The sequence below is a fragment of the Danio aesculapii genome, chromosome 1 (assembly GCF_903798145.1).
Source record: "Danio aesculapii chromosome 1, fDanAes4.1, whole genome shotgun sequence".
Classification (NCBI taxonomy): Eukaryota; Metazoa; Chordata; class Actinopteri; order Cypriniformes; family Danionidae; genus Danio; species Danio aesculapii.
In genome coordinates, this window is record NC_079435.1 from 50,774,192 (window position 1) to 50,799,252 (window position 25,061).

A 25,061-nucleotide genomic window follows, 5' to 3' on the forward strand; every position below is an offset into this window, starting at 1 on the left:
TTTCTTTAAAAACTTGACATGCTTTGTCTGTCAAAATTTTGTGCAGTTCACGTAAATTGTTCTCGTTTTTATAATATATATACAATTTTTCCACATATCCTTCCGTTTTCCTCTTTAAAATTGCCCATACATCCATCACAATTTTCTCTTTTTTTGCCACAATTCTCCCTTCCCACATTGCATTCTTCATGAGCAAGATACATAGGTTGACAATTTTCTTATTTTCATTTTTCTTATTCCATCCTAACATCAATACTCTGCTCCATTCTGTTTCATTTTCATCCCAGTCTCCAAGTAGTCCTTTAATTAAAACTTTACAATCTTTTAAAAAACTTTCCAATTCTTGACAATATAAAAACATGTGTAAAAAAACTCTTCTTCTATTGGACATACTTTACACATTGCACTTTGTTCCATCCCTATCTTGTTTAAAATGACATCTGAAAATATTGCTTTATGCCTTATAAAAAATTCTAGACATTCGACTTTTGTTTCTACATACCTTCCTTTTATGTTTCCCAATATTTCATTTGCTTTTACATTGTATTTTTCCATCCAGTATTTGTTTGCTGCTTGGTATAGTTGAATTGAGTAAGCTAAATTGTCTATAGTGTGTGGGTTTGTGTGAATGAGTGTACGGGTGTTTCAAAGTACTGGGTTGCGGCTGGAAGGGCATCATCTGCATAAAAAAATATGCTGGAATAGTTGATAATTAACCCCTGATAATTAAGAGACTAATCCAAAGGAAAATTAATGAAATATAATAAACAATGTTTATTTTGCTAGCGCACATTGTATTCTTTAGGTGAACAATTAATCCGGTCAAGTTCATTGTCTTTCTCTGTTGACGTCAGTTTGACGGATTCAGCTGCAATATTTTTAACCACGCCCCTATTACTGTTAGTTTGCTATGAGGGAAGGGGGCACAAAAAGAAAGCCCCGCCCCTACACAATATTTAGTTTCAGTTGGAAATGGATCAACATACAAATATTGAAGTCTCAACAACTTTGGTTCATTCATTCATACATCTTTATATATATATATATATATATATATATATATATATATATATATATATATATATATATATATATATATATATATATATATATATTATTTTTCATTAATTTTCCTTCGGATTAGTCTTTTAATTATCAGGGGTTAATTATCAACTTATCCTGCATATGTTTTGCGCAGCGGATGCCCTTCACTGGGAAACACCCATACAATTTCATTCACGCACATACACTACAGACAATTTAGTTTACCCAATTCACCTGTACTGCATGTCTTTGGACTTGTGGGGGAAACCGGAGCACACGGAGGAAATCCACGCGAAAACGGGGAGAACAAGCAAACTCCACACAGAAATGGAAACTGACCCAGCCGAGGCTCGAACCAGCAACTTTCTTGCTGTGAGGTGACAGCGCTACCCACTGCACTGCCCAACTTTCAGTTCATGTAGACTTTGAAATTAAAAAGGTTCCTAATAGTGTTAAAAGGTTCCATTATTCCTAAGTGTTCTTTAAACAAAGAAAATTGTTATTTTAAGAACCTAACCCATAACTCTAACGTGAAAAATTAAATCGACAGCATGTTTTCTAGCCAACTGTGAGGCTACATTTTAGACTAGTGCATTTTTTATTTTAAAACGCGCAAACAAACACTGTACACATTTTTAGTATGAAAAAACATTGTGGGCTTGCATTTCATTGTAGAAAAACAATATGTCCAGATTCCCTCCCTCTCTGATTCGTCAATCCCAATTATGACTACTACCCTGAGATTTGTTTCTTTTTTCTGAGCCACACTTTAAAAAACTGAGAGGGTAGAAAGTAGAAAATGGTGAAAGTGCCACCATGTTTTGTATATATTTTATACACTAAAAAAGACAAAACTATTACTTTCAATCCCGAATGAGATGTTACTCTTAGCTCCAGGTTTCCCCCACAGTCCAAAAACATGCCGTACAGGTGAATTGGGAAGGCTAAATTGTCCGTAGTGTATGTGTGTGAGTTAGTGTGTATGGAAGTTTCCCAGAGATGGGTTGCGGCTGGAAGGGCATCCGCTGTGTAAAACGTGCTGGATAAGTTGGCGGTTCATTCCACTGTGGCAACCCCAGATTAATAAAGGGACTAAGCCGAAAGGAAAATGACTGATTGAATGTTACTCTTATCTGCATGAAACAAATACAAAATACATAAAAAATACAAACACCAAGGAGCCGTACAACCTGGATCTTAAAATAAGCAAATAAAATAAACACCTTTTATCTCAGAAAGCTCTGACTGTCTCACTCTCTCATTTTTTGTGGTCCCCCGTCACATTTTCATAGTGATCTGCGCTATTTGCTGCACATTTCTTGTGAGAATTTGCGTGTGTTGTCAAAGTGATCAAGATGTTTTCTCAATTTGTTAGTCTTTGTTTATTTGGATGGGTTCTCTTAACTTGCTACACATTTGAGCTCTCTAGGCCACCGTAAATACTATATCATAATATTGGTAAATCGACATTGTATGCAGTCAAATAAACATATATACAGTGAAGAGGGTGGACGAAGCAATTTTAGTGGTCAATTGTATAGTCAGTGCCTGTTGCACAGACCCATCACACTATCATATGATGTTAATATAATCAATTGGGTTTTTTGGTTTATCTTTAATCCAATTCTGCTAAATGTTTATATATGAGATGTATATCGGCGATATTGCATTTATACAACAGTTCCACAGCATAATCGTGTAAATAAAAAAGAAAATCAAACACAAAGAGGCTAAAAACCCTTTTGTATGAGGAACTACTTTCTTCCGCCATTCATTCACATCTGCAGCTGACCGTCAGAACAGCAGAAACTGTTGCTCATTCACTAACGTCACTTTAGAGCTAGTGTTTAAATGATTCTCTAGCGTAATGCCTAAAGTGATGACAAAACAGGTCATTTTGCTCACATTTTAAGATTATAAGTCTGAACGGCATGAAATGCCATCAGTCTGCAGAGATATTTCCCAGCATTTCTTTGTTGCAATGCCAAAGCAAAGCAAACACTACCAGAAACACTACCAGACTATGGTATAAATATAGCACTACAACATACAAAAGAGAGAGAGATCGACTTAGAATTTCAATTACCTGTTTTATAATGATTTGATCAGCTGTAGTTTGAAATTATGCTGAGTTTTTTTTTCTCTAAGGGCTTATTATGCTGTCTCTGTCGCCATCTTGTGGCGGAACCTCAACCGTCTTTGCACTGCTCAGTATGATACATCATGTTGTCCAACAGCTGCAATATTTGTCAAACTGTAGCGAGTTTATTAATCTGCTGTCACTCCATGTGGGCGGAGTGATACAGAAGGGTGAAGAGGCGGTACGAGTTATTGCAGAATATCACAGAGCTATCAGCCAATTAGATTTGAGAACCAGACAGAACTGTTGTATAAATATATATATATATAGTTTTAGCTTCTGACTTGCATATTCTAGTAGTGTGGATGAAGTTCAGGTCTAAAAGGTAGTAAAATCAGTGTGGACAAGGATCATTTTAATTTAAAAATGCTGCTTTAAAATGAAATCAGCCTCCCAGTTTGAGCTAAAATGAATATTTTTAGCATGGAAATGAGTTGCACATGAAAGCTCAACACTTTTCACAGTGTTTTATTAAGTATGAGCAAAGTGATGCATATAGTATGTCGGTAATCGCTTCTAATGACCACAGTTCTTCACTGACCGCTTGCCAGTTTCCGTCTCTACCTCATGAATACTTCTCTTTCTTTCTCTTCCTCTCTTCCTGTCTTTCTTTTCCTCTTTGCCTCCTGCATATTAAATCATTTACTTATTCAATTCTCTCCACTTTTCTCGCTCTCTGTCCTTTTTAGATAGAGGACATATTTGCAAGCCAATAAACAATCCTCTATGTGTGTGTGTGTGTGTGTGTGTGTGTGTGTGTGTGTCGGAAAAGTGCCAAGTCAGCACAGTCAGGGATGACACCTTGTGATCGGACAGAGAGACGCGAGCAGCATTCGCAAAGGTGCTGCTGGGTGAGGATGGGGGAAAATAGGAAAACAAACGTATAGGAGAGCAGAAGAGAATTAAGCAAGAAGCCATATAAATTGCATTACTGCTATTTTAAGGCAATTAACAGGTTTCCCTGGACATAGAAAGAAGAATAAACATATTTAACGGTTTAAAAAAAACATGTACCAAATAGATGTTTAATAATATGTATTAAACCTTAACTAACTATAGACCTACTAAAAGAGTTTGGTTGTAGCAGTCTATCGACATCATTTATATTTGTTTTTATTAAACACGTGCAAAGGTGGAATTTCTGAATATAAATTAACATGAATGATTCCAAATATCTGCTCTGTACACTACCTGACAAAAGTCTTGTTGTCGATCCCAGTTGTAAGAGCAACAAATAATAACTTCTAGTTGATCATGGACCAGAGATTCTCATAGAAATCAGTCAAGTTTGGTGAAGGAAAAATCAAGGTATGGGGGTGTGCGAGAGATCTGCAGAGCTGCACATTACATTACAAACCACAGGAGAGGGCAAATTCTTTAGCAGGATAGCGCTCCTTCTCATACCTCAGCCTCCACATCAAAATTCCTGAAAACAAAGAAGGTCAAGGTGCTCAAGGATTGGCCAGCTCAGTCACCAGATATGAACATTATTGAGCACGTCTGGGAGTCCTGCAAGAACGCTTTCTTTGCCATTCCAGATGACTTTATTAATGAGTTATTTGAGTCATTGCAGAGATGTATGAATGCAGTCGTCCAAGCTCATGGGAGTCATACACAATATTCATTCTTTTTCTACTGCACCATGACTTTATATTCTATACTGTACATTATTTCTGTTAAGTGACAAGACTTTTCTCTAAGCAAAGCCAGACCTTACTGTCCCGATTAAATAATTAAAAATCAAAGCTCATATTTTATTTTGGGAAAATAAGTTCTAAAATAAACCTAGAGGCCTTTGCCTTTCATATAAGCCACTTCTGATACCAAATGATCAACTAGAGGTCAAGTTATTAATTGTTGTTCCTAAAACTTGGATAGGTGACAAGACTTCTGTCAGGTAGTGTAGATCATTCTAGTATGTGTCTAAATTGTGAATGAATCATTATCATTATTTTGATTTTATATATATATATATATATATATATATATATATATATATATATATATATATATATATATATATATAATGCCTATGCTGAAATGATGCAGTCCTCAAATATCTACAATTTATACAGTTATGATAAATTTATAATGCTTTGTATCATCTTTGAAGTCTAAAAGCATCAAAAAAGTGAACAGATTCCTAAATCTAGATTATATGAATTGATAATATAAAGAAGAAGATCATAAACATTTTCATTATTGGGGGTAAACTGCTCCTTTAATAGGAAGGCAGGAAAAAGAAAAACAGTCTCTGAAACATACACTGTCAAGCACCACTTTGTCATTTTTGTTTTCTTCAAGCCTCTAATGGAGAGGTGAGTAGGAAGAGAGGGCTTATCATGTGTCTAACATCCATCTATAACATCCACACCTCAACAGGAAAAAGCGTGGGGAGGGAGTATGTGTGTGTGTATATTTGTGTGTGTGTTTGACTGTCTTAAGGGGAAACTGACTATTTTACAGCAGCTTATCTCCCTCGCTCAGATAAGACGGCCGAACAGAAGTCTGGTTTATTTTGTGCGGAGAAACATTATCACAGCACATCTATCCATCCGCATGTTACCCGTCTACACAACCACAAAGCAAACAGTGAGGCATGACACACTCGACAGAAGTCATAAACAGGTCATGATGCTAACGCTAAAACAAGCGAGATGGAGGATCGGTTGGTCTGAAAACAAGCTGACTCTTGTTGCGTCTAGACGAGATCATTCATTTATGCGTCTGTGAACCGCACAAGCGTCAGGTCATGAAAAAGAGATGCCAGATTCCTCCTGTTTCATTCAGCATCTTGGCCGATTAAGGTGCTAATCTGTCACTTAGCACCTTACAATCAGCTAATCGAACTCATCTTTGTGATCAAGTTGCTAAACAAAGCTTCCACAAATAGTAAAAAGGCTCTTAACTTATTATTGTTTAGTTTCACCTACATGACTGTACAATAGGAAAGTGCAATTAATCAAAATTCAGTTTCGATGTCGATTTTGGCTTCAACGAAAAAAACATGAATCAAGATGATTATTGCGTCATATTGTGATTATTGCATCATTAGTTCCTCTGCAAAGCTCAGTTTCACATAAAAATTTGCAAAACCATGTACTGTAACATGACTTTTGCATCATGGGACATGCTTTATTTATTCAAGCTAGGCTTATTCTGATTACGTACCCCTGTATACATTTCTGGAGAGTGCCAAACATGTCCCAGGGGCTACGTTTTTTGCAGTATTTGTTTTCGTGAATCCACCAGAGGTAGCTGTGTACGCTTTTTCAGACCTCTAATTTCTCCAGCGAGTGCCATTCGCGCCTGCTCTTTTTGTGTAAATCCACCAGAGGGCGCTGTTGACTGACTGACTGATTCCTCCACCCTCTCCCTCCCCCATACCCAACCAATAGTGTTTTAAAAAGCACCAATTGACCATCGCCCAACCTCTTTCCTAAACCCAACCGCAGTGTTTTCAGAAGCAATCTAAAAAAACAAAAACCCTTGCAGCAGCCTGATTTTTACCACGTTTTCAGATTTACCATAATGTCACCCTGTTATTTACTTGTTTATTTTTATTTTTTGGCCTTTGTTTTTGTCTTGCATGCTTTCTGGAATTGTTCTTTACCGCATTCCAACCCTGTTGTCGTGGTCAACTCTGCTCTACGTTTCAAGTCCGTCGACGTACGTGTCAAGCTACCAGACAAACTGGTGACAACAACAATAATAATAATAATAATAATATTAATAATAATAATTCCTTACATTTATAAAGCACTTTTCCAGACACTTAAAGCACATAATATGGGGGAGAATCTCCTCATCCACCACCAGTGTGCAGCATCCACCTGCAGCCATATTGCGCCAGACCGCACACCACACACCAGCTGATTGGTGGAGAGGAGAGTGATGAAGCCAATTATGACATGGGGATGGTTAAGAGGCCATGATTGATGGAGGCCAGTGGGGAAATTTAGCCAGAATGCTGGGGTTAAACCCAAACTCTTTTTTTGAAGAACATCCTGGGATTTGTCATGACCACAGAGAGTCAGGACCTTGGTTTAACGTCTCATCCGAAAGACGGCGCTCACTGAGCAGTGTAGTGTCCTCTTCACTATACTGGGGCGTTAGGACCTACAGAGACCAGGAAAGTCATCCATACAGAGGTAAGCAATCAGCTGGTAAGCACAAAAAGGAACTGTGTCATACCAACCCAGAGCATTCGTATTAAAGACGAAATACAGCCATATGTACTTCTGGCTACATAATTTGAGATCTCCAGAAATGTATTTAGGGTTACGATTTCAGAATGAACCTATGTTGTATTTATTGATATGTATTTGATTCGATCATGTTTTTATAAGCACAAAAGAGAATGCACGTTGTGTGTGTGCGTTTAGCCTCAGAGACGAGCAGAACACACACACCTTATTCATTGCATTTATTTTATTCGGTGACGTAATCTTAACCGAAACATGAAGAGAGTGTGGGACATAGTGTAGCCCCTCCCCCTTTAAAAAAAATAATAGCCAATAGCGTTTTTTTGTTGTTTTTTTTCACAGCTCTGTCAGTGAAAGCAAATGAGAAGCATCTTGAAGGGGGCAGGGCATGTCAAATACTAGAGAGCATTTGATTGGTTATTATTTGATGAGAAACTGAAGTGTGAGGTGACGTGAATAAGACCATTGACCCATTTAGGCGGAAGTGACAAACTACAAGCTTTACATGTTTTTATCAGTTTTATATCTCCTAAAAGCAAATTTTGTCACTGTTTTGGGGCCCTCTAGCTTAAACTAGCTAATACTAACATTTAAAAAACTTCATGTGATCTTTAAGGTGAGTGCCTAAATGGTCAAATACTGTGTCAAAAAATGGCGCATAGTGATTACATGCAATAACCCTCATTTGTTATGAAGAAATTACTAAACATAAAGAGTTAAGAATAAAACAGTGAAAGTGAAAACATAAACCGTACTGCATGGTTCTTAGGCCCAATCCCAATCATATTACAAAATCATATTTTGTATCATTTATTTGATCAAAAATACAAAAAATGAACAGTAGTATTCATTCATTTTCTTTTCGGCTTAGTTATTAATCTGGGGTCATCACTTGTCCAGCTGTTTTATGCAGCGGATGCCCTTCCAGCTGCAACCCATCACTGAGAAACATCCATACACACTCATTCACATACATACACTACGGGCAATTTAGCTTACCCAATTCACCTATACCACATGTCTTTGGACTTGTGGGGGAAACCGGAGCACCTGTAGGAAACCCATGCGAACACGTAGAGAACATGCAAACTCCACACAGAAAAGCCAACTGACCCAGCCGGGGCTCGAACCAGTGACATTCTTGCTCTGAGGCGATTGTGCTAACTGTAGTATTGTGAAATTTTATTGAAAACAAAAGTAATTATTTCTATTTCAATACTTTTAAAATTTGCTTAATTTGACAGCAAAAAATGACAAATCATACACAAAACAGTGTCAAGCATGAGCACGAGTTGTTGCTGATTCACAGTTGTAGGTAAAATTATTAGCTTTCCTGTGAAATTATTATTCTTTTTCAAATATTTCCCACGCATTGTTCAACATTTTTTCCAACACTTTTTTTTTAAATATAATACATTTAATAACTATTTTCGGATATCTATTTTTTGTCTTTGACATGAGGAAAGTAAATAATAGTTTACTCGTTATTTTGTAAGATACTAATATTCTAAATAAAGTCTTAATTTCTTATTCCTAATACCATTAACTTTTAAAAATAAATATATATTTTTTTTATTTAACTACATTTATTAAAAGGAATAAGATTTTCTCCAGATGAGAAAATACAGCGGGGAAAATAAGTATTGAACATCTCACCATTTCTCAGAAAACATATTTCTAAAGGTGCTGTTGACTTGAAATTTTCCCCAGATATTGGTAACTAGGGCTGCACGATAAATCGGAAAAAAATCTCGATTCGACCCTACACACAATCTTAATTCAGCTTTTCTAAGATTCAGCCAATTATATTTTCAAGGTCAGAAGAGAAGCGTAAAGGCGGTCGCACAAGTCTTCAAAGCAACACTGACACCTCCAAATGGTGTTAAAAGTTCATATACTGTCTTTATAAGGTAAATTCAGCCAAAAATATAATATATGTCTTAATGTAATGATGTATTCGCGGCTGCAAAATCACACGTGAACTGATGCACTGTTTGTGAGCCGCACTCGGAAGTGAAAGTGGTCTAATAATGTTGTCAATGACAAATGACAAGCATATGTCTCAAACATAATAATTAACTTCAGAATTATCAAAAGTTGTGTTCTGATGTCATCACTTTACTGTGAATTAACTAGCAGGGCATTTTTAAAGTCTATTCAAGTCCACCATTCAAAGTACATCCAAATTTTGTATTTTAGCCAACAGTAGGCCTACACATAGGCCTAATATTATTGTTGTTTTACCATATGTTTGTGAAACAATAATAATAGTAGCCTACTCATATTAAACTTATTTTATATCTACAGAATCGTGAGAAAATCGTGATCTTGATTTTAAGCAAAAAAATTTGTGATTTTCATTTTAGCCAGAATCGTGCAGCCCTACTGGTAACAACCAAATAAATCCATGTATGCAAAAAAACAAAAAAAAAACAAACAAATCTAATTAGTTTACAAATTAAGATATGAGTAAAAAAATAAACAGAGGAAAAGAATTGAACACATAAAGAAAGGAAAGTGTAGAAAGGCGGTGAAAGCCCAGACAGCAGCTGAAATCTCTCAGTAGTTCTTCAGCAACCCTCTGCCCTTCCACATTATAAATGAATATATTAGCTGTTTCAGTCCAACATCTACATTACCAGGATGATGAAGATAAAACCAGGGTGGACATTTCAGCGAGACAATGATCCAAAAAACAGCCAAGGAAACTCTCAAATGCTTTCAGAGACAGAAAATCAAGCTGTAGAATGGCCCAGCCAATCACCTGACTTGAATCCAATAGAAAATACTAAATAAAGATGAGATTTGATAAACGAGACCCACAGAACCATTAAGATTTTTACACCGTTGAAGTCTCTGAAAAATTCACACCTGAGCACTTTATTCTCCATATGAGAGGCGTCTTTAAGCTGCCATCATTCCAGTGTAAGCCTTTTACAGTATATAAAGTGTTAAATACATTCAGTAGTTAAGTACTTTCTCCTTGTGTCATTCCATTGTTATTACACATAACAAATTTTTCAGATTTTTTTGTTTTGTTTTATTTTTATGTTTGTATTATTTGGGTTTTTACTAAAATCTGGTTCAATTCCATGTTAATAGCGCCTTTAGAAATATTATTCCTAGGAGAAAACATGACGTGTTTAATACTTATATTCCCCGCTGTACAGTATAACAAAAAATACTGTGAACAATTCTTGCTGTCAAACATAATTTGGAAATTTTTTTTAAAAATTTAAATCTTACAGGAGGGTGAATAATTTTGCCTTCAATTGTATATGAACCTGCAATCCGCCGAATGCATTCAGACCATAAAAAGCGCTTTATTATCCATTTGTTCCTGATATTCACCTGTTCTGCACAATATCTTTCCGAAGAGGAAGTATCTAATATTTACAGCCCGATTCTTGACAGAGTGGCACAAAGCTGTGACGCAGAAGTCGTCCCATCCAACATCCGCCTCTGATGTGGACAAATGTAATTAAGTGTTATCAAAATGTCCACTTCATGCTACACATTAACCTCGCTGAGTGCAACTGCACCCCTAGTGCAGCTCATTAGTACTGAATGTACTGAATGACCTCAGCTGAGACACAACTCAATAAGGCATCAGATGAATGACTGCCGCTCTCATAGTCCTTCACACTCGCGGCTGGAAGCAGCACACACTGCCATGTTTAGCCGCTTTCACACACCACTCGTTTGCAGTGGCACCCGGCATTAACAGGTTACTGCATTCACACTGTCTGTGAGTTAAAGTAAAAGTGCGCCACAGAATCAGAGGAATGATATGAAGCTTTTCACTGAAGGAGTGAAAGCTCACAAAAGAGTCACAATTTTTTAGTGTTTTTGCAGTTTACAATTAAAAAGATATAAACTCAAAAGTAAGATATTTGAAGTAACAATGTTGTCGAGAAAATCCAAATGCAGTCAGCGCAAATAACCTAGTGGTTAAGTGCATTGAGATTTACCACCATGGTGCTCACAGTGACCTGAGTTCGATTCCCGGCTCGAGGTCCTATGCCGATCCTTCCCCTCTCTCTGCTCAGAATGCTTTCCTGTCTGTCCTTCATTGACCTATCACATTAAAGGTGAAAAACCCCTAAAAAATAATTACAAAAAAGAAAATGCTAATGTTTTGGTAAGATTTTGTTTTTGAAACTAATTGCTGAAAAAAAGTCAAAATGATCAGAAATTCCCTTTTTCTACTATTTTGAGAAAAAAGTCAGTACTGTGAGAAAAAGGTGATTTTTATTATATCTATACTATAATTGCCATTGTAAAAAAAAATTTTTTTAAATCAGAATTATATATATAAAAACCCATATTTTGAGAAAAAAAGTCAGAATTGTGAGAAAATTGTATTTTTGACAATATTTTATTATATCTATTCTATAATTGCTGTTGTAAAAATTTTGAATTATTTGACAAAAATCTAAAATTATATAAATATATACCAATATTTTTTTTGGGGGGGGGGGGTATATATAAACCCATATTTTGAGAAAAAAAGTCAGAATTGTAACAAAAGTGATTTTTTTGACTATATTTTTATTATATGTATACTATAATTGCCATTGCAAGGGGACCCATTGTGCCAAAATCACTTTCTTACACGGTTTTAACACAATAGTGTGTCAACAGTCTGTGAATATAACCTGCTTCTAATGATACAAATTAATTTTATTGTTTTTAATCACACTACATAAAAAGTCAGAAACACTTTGATTGACATTCTCTCTTTGTACGCTTCATCAGAGAAGGGAAAGTCCTGCCCACTGATGACGATCTATTCCTCATTAGCATAGTTTTGTTTTTGAATCTGCCACTATGCTGACACATAGGCAATTGTAGCTCCACCCTCTTGAGAAAAGAGGAAACTCATTTGAATTTAAAGCGACAGTCACCAAAATGCCACAATTGGGACCAAAGCCTAAATGAGGCAGTTTCAAAGAGTTATAAAACATTATTTGTGTGGTATTTTGAGCTAAAGCCTCACATACACACTTTAGGGACATCAGAGACATTTACTCCAGACGTGGCATGTTTACTCGCTTCATTTGCCCATCAAATTCACTTCACAATAGACATAGATTCTAGTCATTGGCGGGGCTTCTGTCTGCCCGGTGACTTTAAAAACTGTCTTTCTTTCTAGCTTCGTTGCTAAATGGCTTACATGGACTTTATTAAGAGAATAGCTGTGTTTATGTGCTTTAGGAATTCTGAAAAACAGCGTAGATTCGTTCGGCGCCATGTCTGAGTCCATTAGATCATTTCAGAAGTGCACCCAGCTCTGTGAGTTCATAATCTCCTCCAGAAACTATACCTGGAGCTTTCAGCAGTGCTTCAGACTGAGCCGAGCCCAGTTTGATGAACTGTTGTCCGGTGTCGGCAAGAGGATTTTCCGTCGGGACACCAACAACAGGCACTATGTCATAATCACTCCCTTACAAGAGTAAGCTCATGATTGGTTAACTCAGCGTAAATGTCCGCTGAAGTTCAGATTTTCCAACTCGAGCAATTCGCACAAAACACACTATACATGCATTATGCGTGTCAAACGCACAAAATTCGCAACTTGTGCTGCTTCATTCGTGCGAAATGCACCGCAATTGTCTATTCGCGTGTTTGCGTTGATTTAACTTGTAAATCACTCACGCTTGATACTTCATCCGCATCTCGTGTGAACGCAGCATTACTGTATTCTACATCTTCTAAAAAGGGACATTATAGAACCCGTTTAATATCAAAAGTCCTGAGTCTCTTACGAATCTGACTTTCCTTACAAATCTGACTTTTCATGTCAGAAAAGAAGCTTGGTAAAATAAACAATTTCAGGGCAAATGCAAGAGTAAAATTTATATATTATTTATTCCTATTTTTTGTACTTTCTTGACTTTTTTATGACAATTTAGAAACTCGTTCACCCCAAAATTTTAATTGTTATCATTTTCTCACCCTTCAGTTCAAAACCTATTTGTGTTTCTTTCGTCTGTTGAACACGAAAAAAGATATTTTGAAAAATGCTGGCTGCTGACACCCATTGACTTCTACAGTACTTTTTTTTCTGCTATGGATGTCCCAGCAAATGAATAATCAAAATATCTTCTTTTATTTAACAGAAGAAAGAAACTCATCAACGTTTAAAACCATCCAAGGGAGAATAAATGATGCGATAATCTTCATTTTGGGTGAACTATCCCTTTAAGATATTTCCTTTTATTATTTCATCTGTAATAATAAACTTAGTATAAATGGATGAGTCAATAGCTGGCATTAATCTGATCCTAGAGGCCATTCTTATATTCATATTATAGGAGACAAAACAGTCATCCTCCTTAGACTCACCATTACATCATGCATGGCTTCATACTGACTCAATCATGAATCAGAAATGTCTGAGAATCTTTTATTATTTTTATTCTTATCAGCAAACGGCAATGTGTACTGCATGGCAATAAAACAGCCACCCTTTGAGCCCATGCATTCTGAGGATCACATATGGTGAGACCTCGCTGTTTATACAGAGGAATAAAATCATGAGTGTATGTGTGTGTCCTCCACAATATATGTCACAGGTGAATAAGCAGTTCACTCATGCGCTGCAGTGTAAACCATCTGCTAGGAAACATAATCCAGAGACGACACAAAGGTGAAATGTGACCAATACTAAATTCTTAATACAATCAAAAAATTACATTGTTCTTTCTGGAATCATTCATTTTATATCATAGGTTCTTATTAATAATTAAATTAAGAATGAATTATGAATTACTTCAGTGGTAAAATGGCAAAAAGGAAAAAAAAACATGTACTAAAAGCCACATTGTTGGTTTCTACTAACACAATCTCATGCAGTTTGCAACTATTTTTAGGTTTTAGGGAATATAAATTTGTAAAGCCACACTGGTTTCTTGTACAAATGGTTAGGTCTGAAATTGTGTATGGCAGCTCATTTCTGCCGCTGATTAAAACATTTATTATAAAGGGGAATTGTAACTTTTTATCTCACAATTCTGACCTGTTTTCATATGATTGTTAGTTTATATCTTGTAAATTGTATGGTACAAACTTTCATTTGATAATTATTAAGACAGAATTACAAGATATTTGCTCATAATAACAAGACAAAAAGTCTGAATACTGAGGAATAATTGGCAGAATAAAAAATACAAGTGCACAGAATTGTGAGATTGATACGTACTCCTGCATACATTTCTGGGCAGCGCGAAATAAGTCCCAGGAGGTCAATTTTAACAGTTTTTGTTTTCGCAAATCCGCCAGTGGCCGCTGTGTACGCTTTTTCAGATCTCAAATTTCTCTCGCGAGTGCCATTTGCACCTGCTTTTCTCACGTAAATCCACCAGAGGCCGCTGTCGACTGACTGACTGACTCACCGACCGACCGATTCCTCCAACCACCCACTTCCCTAAACCCAACCGACAGTGTTTTCAAAAGCACAGATTGACCCGCCCACCACCTTTTCAAAGCCCAACCGCAGTTTTTCAAAAGCAATCCAATAAAAGAAAAGCCCACACGGCCACCTGATTTTTACCACGTTTTCAGATCTTCCGACATACCCTGTTATATACATATTTATTTTATTGTTTGCCTTTTATTTAACCTTCTTTCGGCGTACTCAAACCCTGTCATCGCGGTCAACTCCATCTAAAGTCTGGCGATGTATGCAGTGAGCCACTGGGAAAACTGGTAACAGCGGAAAAGTCATCCACATGGAAGGAAAGCGGTCAGATGGTAGCCCGAGAAGAAACAGATGCTGTTGGCGGCTTCATACCACTCCGTATCGTCTGCTTTAAAGACGAAATGCAGCCATACCTAGCTCTGGCTACATAATGTGCTCTTCAGAAATGTATACAGGGGCATATTTTCACAATGAGCCTGTGTTGAAATATTCTTACAATTGTTAGTTTATATCTCACAATTCTGACTTTATAATTGCAATTGTGTGTTATAAAGTAAAATCTGCTTTCCGTTAAAAGGAAAAGAATCAGAATTGCATGTTTATATCTTACGGTTCTGACTTTATAACAGAGTTATGTGTTTTTATCTAGCGATTCTGAGAACCTATTAAAAAAGGCAGAAATGTAAGATGGAAACTGGGAATTGTGAGTTATAGATACACTCAAAAAATTATTTTTGCTGCTTGTTCAAACTACTTAAAATGAGCTGAATCAACTCAATTCTTGATTTTTTTTTGGGACAACATAATTGTTTTATGTTCAAATTACTTAAAATTTGTAAAGACTGTTAACTTACAGTAGGGAGCACTCACACTATGCTATCTGAACCGTGCCCAGGCATGTTTCCTGGTTCATTTGAGAAGTGTGAGTGCTCTGAATCGGGATCAGGCACGGTTCAGTTGGCCTGCCCTGGCCCGGTTGGAAGAGGTGTGCCAGAGCGTGGTTCACTTGGGCTTTGGCGGGGTATGCTTGTAGTGTGTGCAAAGCACACCTGAGCCCGAAACTGAAGACACGGCGTGACTTAAGGGACTGTTTCATATGGATTTATTAATCATACTTAATGTTCAATGAACACAAACTGTCATAGTTTATTAAAGACGCAAACTCCTCACTGCACGACAGCTGCACCTTCAGCAAACCTCCTAATACCTTCAGCATGAGGACTTTTATGACTATTTATGAGCGTCAAAAGTGACTGATCAGTTCAGCGAAATATTTGACTGCATGTCACTGCATATCAAACGACTAAAATTATATAACTAAAGAAATCTCCACTGTGCTGAGCGAGAGCGCTTCTATTCTGTTTAACTGAACAGCACAACATCGATGACATAAGCGTGCTTTGGCTCGGATGCAGTGTGAGTGCAGGCCGTCGGGGGACAGGGGAGGGGGGACAAGCGTGCTTCGGCATAGCTAAAGGCAACTGTACATAGTGTGAGTACACCCTTAATCAGTTTGTGTTGGGAAAATATGGAGGATTTTTTTATTATTATTTAGAGGCAGAAACAGACTTCCATACCTTCATGTACAAATTTTTTCGAAAAAGTTTACATCATCCAAATTGATATAGAATTGCTACTTGTAAAACACTTTCATTTTCCCATGATATCAGGTTTGTTTTTACTGTACATAATTATCTGACTGCTAGTAGATGCTGATCTCTCTCTCTCTCTCTCTCTCTCTCTCTCTCTCTCTCTCTCTCTCTCTCTCTCTCATAATTTCCTTAAAAAGTCAAAGTTTTAAATTTCAAAACTATTTCTTTTTTCAAATTAGTGTCTAATCTCGCCAGAGGCAACAGTTTTGACTTTCACACCCCATAAAAAAAACTTTTTCCTGCAAACCTCTGAATGTATCCGAAAGGCCCTTTGAAACCTGATGACAGGCTTCTTTTTTTTCAAAACACATGACCTAATATGACAATATATCTCTCATCTATTCAGTTATGGTCTCTGAACAAACAGACCGCAACAAAGAGAAGGATTAAGACGTCACGTTCAAAGCGCCATATTTTAAGCTATTGTCTGCCGTGAATAAAGCGCGACCGTAACCTGACTCTGTTCAGGTTACATGATCCCAGTGTTTTCACAGCACTGTACAAAACATACTAAAATATATACAGTCATGTAGTTAATCACTTGGGGGTTAAACAGAAGCTCTTACTCCAATGTTTATTGCATTCACTAGGACAAAACAACCTTATTATTATAGTCTCTCTCGGCTTATTATTATTGATGTTGGGAATTAAACTTTACTCAGGATACTTTAAAATTACTTTATCATATGACTACTATCATAACCAATGCATATAGCGCAGATCTGGAACATTGATTTGCGTCTCATATGTGAGGATCTAAAGGGATTTAAGGGGACAGGCGTGCATTGAGCTTCAAAGAATGGCAATTGCAAGCTGACCACGAAAAATGCACATGCTGACATACAACATGCTTTCACACAACTAATGGCTCCTGACGGAACCATTGCATCCAATTAGAGGCAGAGTTTTCATTCAGGGGTCTGTTGAACCCCTGGGGGTCCCAGAAAGTACTCCAGGGTGTCCATGAAGAAGACCGAGATAGCAATTTGTAATTTATTAATTGCTGTTATGAATTTATTGAGCATTTTTGACCATATTGTAGCTCCACTAAAAGTCAGAGGGGTTTTAAAGTCGATAATTAAAGCGATTTGCAAGAAGAGCAAGAAGAAATTCATAAGAAAGCTGGAAGGCATTGACTTTCACAGTATTTGTTGGTAACACTTTATTTTGATGGTCAATTTTGACTATTTATAGACTGTCTGCTTAATATCTGTTGATAATGCTGCTAAACAGACATTTAACTGACTGTTAGAAACTTTGCAAGTACATGTCAACTTACACTAACCCTAACCCCAACCTAACAGTCTGTTTATAATCTAATGAGAATTAGTTGACATGTTGATGCAATGTAACTTAAATTCAACAAACTGACCATCAAAATAGTGTGACCTATTTGTTTTTCCTATGGCAATGGTTAGCAGTTTTTTTTTCTTTTGTGTTGAACAGAAAAAAAAGAAACTCATAGAGTTTTAAAATCCCTTGAGTAAATAGTGAGTAAATTTCGAATAATATCCAGGGCTGCTCCGACAGTCACTTCACCAGCATTTTACTATTTTACGTGGACCAAAAAAGCTATTATCATATATTGTACACACAGGAACTTGAGTCAGAAATTATGGCACAAACACATCACTATTTTACACTTAAATGCACTTCTGTAAGTAATAATAATAATAAAAATATAATAAGCAGGTGGTAGTTAAAAATATACATTAGGCATTTTTAGATATTCTCTTGTAATCTTCCAAGTTTGTTTTTAAACCATACCCAAGATCATTCAATAAAAACATGCTTTAAAAACATAGGTACACATACATGAAGTCAGAATTATTAGCCCCCCTTTAATTATTATTATTATTTTTTTCCTTTTTAAATATTTCCCAAATGATGTTTAACAGAGGACATTTTCACAGTATGTCTAATAATATTTTTTCTTCTAGAGAAAGTCTTATTTGTTTTATTTCGGCTAGAATAAAAGAATATTAGAAAGAAAGAATATAAGAATATATAGAATAAAATATATTTTTTCGATAGTCTACAGAACAAACCATTGTTATAACTTGCCTAATTACCCTAACCTGCATAGTTAACCTAATTAACCTAGTTAAGCCTTTAAATGTCACGTTAAGCTGTATAGAAGTGTCTTGAAAAATATCTAGTCAAATATTATTTAATGTCATCATGGCAAAGATCAAATAAATCAGTTATTAGAAATGTGTTATTAAAACTATTATGTTTAGAAATGTGTTGAAAAAATCTTCTCTCCCTTAAACAGAAATTGGGTGAAAAACTAACAGGAGGGCTAATAATTCAACTTTAGCTGTACATACATATACAGTACATAAATAAATAGATAAGTGAATAAATAAATTATTGTAAGGAAATAATTGTTAAATTTTTAAAAAGTAATTAAAAAATAAATGAATAAAAAAATAAAACTTATTTTATATTATATCTTAATAATTTTTTTAACTGAATAGGTTTTGTGATATCTAACAATTGTTTTTTTGATAACTACAACTTCTTTTAACCAATAAAAATGTCTAAAAAGGATTGAATTATTAAATTGGAGTAACCGTCTGGAGAAAGAAAGAAGTCACATTAAAAGTTCTAAATTGTAGAAAAAAAAATGCTGGTTTTAGTAGTTTGACTTTTAGTTTTTGTTTATAGCATGCTGAACCAAAGTCAGTTACCAAAAGGAAGTCAGGCTGTCATGTGACAACCATGAAATAAAACAATAAATAAAGTCATAAAACCCTAAAAGCACTTTTGTTAAAAGTACCTATTTTACCTGCCTATACCTTTTTATAACTTCCTTTTTAATTATTTTTTACAGTCATAAAATTTAAAAAGTTCCTAAATCTTCTTTAAAATGTAAAAAAAAACAAAAAAAAACATGAATACAAATGGCAACGCAGTTGCGCAGTAGGTAGTGCTGTCACCTCACAGCTAGAAGGTCGCTGGTTCAAGCCTCGGCTGGGTCAGTTGGCGTTTCTGTGTGGAGTTTGCATGTTCTCCTTGCGTTCGCGTGGGTTTCCTCCGGGTGCTCCGGTTTCCCCCACAGTCCAAAGACATGCGGTACAGGTGAATTGGGAAGGCTAAATTATCCATAGTGTATGTGTGTGAGTAAGTGTGTATGGATGTTTCCCAGAGATGGGTAACTGGAAGGGCATCCGCTGCGTAAAACATGTGCTGGATAAGTTGGCGGTTCATTCTGCTGTGGCGACCCCGGATTAATAAAGGGACTAAGCCGAAAAGAAAATAAATGAGTGAATGAATGCAAACTTTCAATTCAAGAGGTTTCTTAGAACTTCTATGTTTAAAACTAGAGATTTCATTTAATCCTAGATTTTTTTAATCATTTATCATTTGGGAAATTTGCCAAATTGTCATCTCCACTTGTTGCTTTTTGTCGATTTCCGTCTAAATAAACCCTTGAGCCACATAACAGGACATTAGCTATGTCCCTCTATACACAACACTTGTGTAAATGCAGCATGGCTGTTTTTCAGTGTTCAATTCAGTATTTAAAACGCACACTGCTTTTAGGAAGAAAGTCCTATTGACAAAAGTAGAGTTCATTTTAATGGAGTTTAATTGTTAATGCGTAATTACGCGTTGATTAGTTGTAAACAGTAAAGAGTTCGCCAAGCGTTGCCTACCTTGCGTTGGTGCAGTCGTTGTACAGCGCTTCGAAATCTTTTCTGGAAATGAGTTTGCAGCGGTTCACTCCGGGCTGGATGGCACCGAGTCCGCGCAGCACGCGCACCTGCTCCACGGTGCACACCACCGGGTTTATATCCAAGCGCTTGAGTTTAGTGTACACGGTGTGCAGTCCGCCCACCAGGTGCTTCAGGAAAAGGTCAAATACTTGAGGGAGACAAATAAGCTCCTGCCCGTCAACACTGAAAGACGCCACTTTAACCCCGTGAACCTCCACGATCTTGCACTCGTTTGTGGTCCCGCTACTCGGCAGCGAGTTGATGATCCGCGGAGACTCAGCGGGACTCGAGAAGAACGGCTCGGTCCTGAAGAGTTTACCGGACACCGCAGAAGTCCCAGAGTGAACCGGAAGAGTCGCGGGAACGGCCATAGTGGTCATTGAACTTAAATTTCTTATTGTGCTCTTTTAGGTCGTCTACTTTCTCATTACTCTGCGTTTTAAGCTTCCCCGTGGTTTGCAAAGCGTCCAGAGAGCGATGTGTCCGCAGCGAGCCGCGCGCCTCTCTTTACCCGTGTGAACATCGATATAAACGGAGCGCATCTCGACTCTGTTGACTCCGCCTCTCCGTGGGAGAATGATGCTCCGGTTTGCCAACCACATGTGCTCCAATTTATGGCTACAGAATTTACTGGAGGTCGAGAAATTACAGCCCTCCTCCTTTATTGAGCGGTGTCCAGCTCAGTGCATCTATCCATGTTTTTTAGACAAGATATCCCAATTTATCTAAACATTAATCAATTTCAGAATCATGCGTTTTTCCTTCTCGTATGCAAGACTATTAATAGACAGCTTTTATTTAAAGTAAGTGTAAATAGCCAACTTTATTGAAGTCTATTTGCAGTGACTGACTCCGCCCTATGCTCACACAATTATCCATATCTATATCATGTTTTGTTATTATTGTATGTATAGACCATTTCAATGTGGTGATGTCTTTGGCCCATTAACATTTCCTGCTTGTTGTCAAACTATTTTATAACGGTAACAAGAGGAAATTCAATTATAACTTAACATTAAAGCTGCTATCATAAGATTATTTATCAATATGTGGACTTTTTGGGATTCTCGGAAGCTATGAAAATGTAAAATTGTAAAGCAGGAAATACGTTAGCACTTTTGTTATTGTTTACATCCCTCAAAATAGTCTATTAATAAGCTTTTATTTATATAATTTAATTTTAAGTTTACTTTTTAAAAGTGTCTGTTATGCTTTTGTTAATTTACTGTGCATGTGATTTTAAAACACTTATTCATTCATTCATTCATTCATTCATTCATTCATTCATTCATTCATTTTCCTTCAGCTTAATCTCTGATTTATCAGGGGTCGCGACAGTGGAATGAACTGCCAACTATTCCAGCATATGTTTTATGCAGCAGATGCCTCTCCAGATTCAACCCAGTACTGGAAAACACCCATACACACTCATTCTCACACACACACACACACGCACACAAACTCGATGGAAAATTTAATTCAACCACTACCGCATGTCTTTGGACTGTGGGGGAGACTGAAGCACCCGGTGGAAACCCACACAGCAACACAGGGAGAACATGCAAACTCCACACAAACATGTCAATTGACCCAGCTGGGACTAGAACCAGCAACGTTCTTGTAGTGAGGCGATGGTGCTAACCACTGAGCCACCGTGTCACTATGCTTATACAGTTTTTATAAAAGGTACATATTCCTAATTTTCATTCAAAGGGGTGGTCCATACGATGGACCATACGATATCATATTTCAAACTTTAGTTGATGTGTAATGTAGCTGTGTGAACATAAACAACATCTCTGAATGTAAGACGTTCAATGCAATGGGAGACATTGGCTTTTACAGAGTTAGCTTAGCAAAGCCTACAGCGAACGAAGTTTGGAGACTACAAAAAAATACATCCGTGCTAGTGAGATCACAGGGGCTTCTGGTTATGTGCATTTACCACGCACACACACCCTGTGCAGCCAAGGGGTGTGGCCAGAGGCGCTGTAATGTTATAGCAGAGAAAGCTAAAATGGCGTCCAAACGCTGCTATTTCCACAGAGCTTGTTGTGTTTCTGTATTTGGGCTTTCAAAGGACACGACACAGAGAGAGAAGTGCTTACAATTTATAGAATCATTTATAAAATAGATATAGATCTAGCATTTGACTAAGGACAGCTTCCAGAATCTCTCCCAGTTTGATGCTGGATTTGGCTAAAAACTCCTCAAAGAAGGAGCAGTTCAACCATAATATCAGAAGCTGTGGATTGTGAGCCACAACCTGTAAGTATTTTATTTGTTCAAATTTATCTATTACATGCATAGTGTCCAGCGTTAACGGTATGTTGTAGCGAGGATGTAAACAAGGACGTAAACAAAGGGAAATGCCGTTTGGCACAGCCAACAATTTAGCTACAAATTCATATTTATCCGCCAAACCGCTGTAAACAGCCACAATCGTCAGCAGCGCATGCATTGTCTCTCTATGCGTGTCTCTCAATGCGGCTGCTATCCGAGCGTTCTACATCTCAAATAACAAACTCATTTCTGTCTGATTCAGGAAGCTAATGCTAACAGCTTCTCTGTTTACACAGTGCAAAAGCTCGTGCTTGTAGGGGAATGACGTGGTGACGTGGAGCCAATCCGCGAATCACAGCACATTATGTTAGCTGACCAATCAGAGCCTCTTGAGGGCAGACCTTTCAGAGGAACTAGGAAATATGACATTCTTTTTTATGTTAGCTGAGTAGCTGTATATAATCAAAGATAACTGAAATAATACTTGATTTTCTACAAATGAACCATGAGCACACATTGCTTTACATCTTATAAACACAACCAAGTCTTAAAAATACACTGTGGACCACCTCTTTACTGAGGTCTTTCATCAGAAAATTAATATTTGTCCTTCATTTATTCACCACCACTGTGTTTACTGCAACCTGCAACTTTTTTAGGACATAAAAAATGTTTTGGCTGAAAATGTGTCCCATGGTGATTGATAGAATGTAAGTCAAGCTTCTGTGTTTTTAGTAAAAAAGGACAGGCAAAGCAAAATTAATTCGGTTGGCTTCAAATGCTGTCTTATGAAGCGAACCAATTGGTAGCCGCTAACATGTAGCTAATCATGATCAAAATGTCTCCACCATTTTTTCCAATGAACATTTGCCCCCGAAAAAGTACAATCTTCTTTGAAAGCTACAGTTTTCACTGACAGTGTTCATGTACATAAAAATACACACAATAGTCCTATATGTCAAGAAAATACAGCATGAAATAAGAAGCATGATCTTCAGGCAAAGAAGAATCAGCTTCGTCTTTTATAGGTCAGTCTATGTCAGGTACTCAAGCGTTTGAATGCCATCTGTTCAGCATCATTGGGAAAACACGCTCACACATCTGGATGTGTCTGTGGAAAGACTGCTGTGCACCCTCTCCTGGGACACCACTGAAATCCTTGGAGAAAAATGCCATAAAAATATCCCACATGACCCTTTAACCATATTTGCGTTCCCATCAGACATTCCATCTCTTTATTTGCATAGATGCAAAAGTCTCTTATGAGGGGATCTGTAATGGTGAATGGATAGTTCCCAATGGCTCAAGCTTCTTACAATGAAACTAAAAATGGGACATTCTACCAGAAACATACATTTTCACTTATAAAAAAATGTGACAGGACCTGACTTAAGCTTGTCATCCTCAAAGAAATCCTGAAAAAACAAGCATAAAATCATACAATTCAATGATAGAGCACATCTTTGATCACTGACTGTGCCACAGGACTGAAAGCCTCACTGAAGCTAAGCAGGGCTGAGCCTGGTCAGTACCTGGATGGGAGACCACATCGGAAAACTAGGTTGCTGTTGGAAGTGGTGTTAGTGAGACCAGCAGGGGCACTCAGCCTGTGGTCTACGTGTGTCCTAATGCCTGAGGCATTAGGAAGGGGACACTATACTGTCATTGGGTGCCGTCTTTCCGATGAGACGTTAAACCGAGCTCCTGACTTTCTGTGGTCATTAAAAATCCCATGGCACTTCTCGTAAAGAGTAGGGGTGTATCCTCGGTGTCCTGGCCAAATTCCCTCCATCGGCCCTTACCCATCATGGCCTCCCAATCATCCCCATCCACTGAATTGGCTCTCCACTCCATCAATAGCTGGTGTGTGGTGAGCGCACTAGCGCTGTTGTCCTGTGGCTACCGTCGCATCATCCAAGTGGATGCTGCACACTGGTGGTGGTGTAGAGAAACCCCCATCATGATTGTGAAGCGCTTACATGGTAAATGAGCTATATAAATACACATTACATTACAAAGATCTCAGGGGTTCATGAGTCACACTGTAAAAATGACAAAAAAAAAGGAATTTAAAAATATGGTAGGAACGTTAAATAAATTTCTAAACTTTATGGTAAATTAATGTATTTTGTAAAATTAAAAAAAAAAACATCTGTTACACACAAAAAAACCATATACAAAGGCATGGATGAGAAAGTCATAAAATTAACCAGCAAGTTGATTTTACTTAATTTTACTTTTAAATGTCATGTATTTCTGTTCCAACTTAGAACTATTAGATTTACTTAATTTTTATAATTATGCACATACACTGCTCAGCATAATTGAGCACATCCCATTTTGAAAATGATTATTATCTATTTCTCAGTGAATATAGGCGATGTATTGTGGTGCATTTAAACAAAACAGATTTATTAAACAGATATATTTATTAAAATAATACTTTAGTCACCAAATATATTTAGAAATTGAAAGACAATACAAATAAATTCAAGCAAAATATTGCAAAAATAAATTACAACCTGCAAAATTGCAACTACATTTTTTATGTTTTGTTTCTTTAGATTTTTCCTCTTTTTTTAAAATTTGTAT

General features: G+C 36.9%; 1 protein-coding gene across 1 annotated transcript in view; it reads right to left on the reverse strand.

Annotated features, from left to right (window-relative positions):
* The window catches only part of dachb (dachshund b), a 51,679-nt gene extending 30,988 nt beyond the window's left edge, over positions 1-20,691 (reverse strand). The window contains exon 1 of the mRNA XM_056453709.1: positions 20,127-20,691. Within this exon, the coding sequence (XP_056309684.1) occupies positions 20,127-20,566 (440 nt within the window). The 5' untranslated portion in view covers positions 20,567-20,691. The remainder of the gene's footprint in view (positions 1-20,126) is intronic.
* Positions 20,692-25,061: the final 4,370 nt, after the last annotated feature.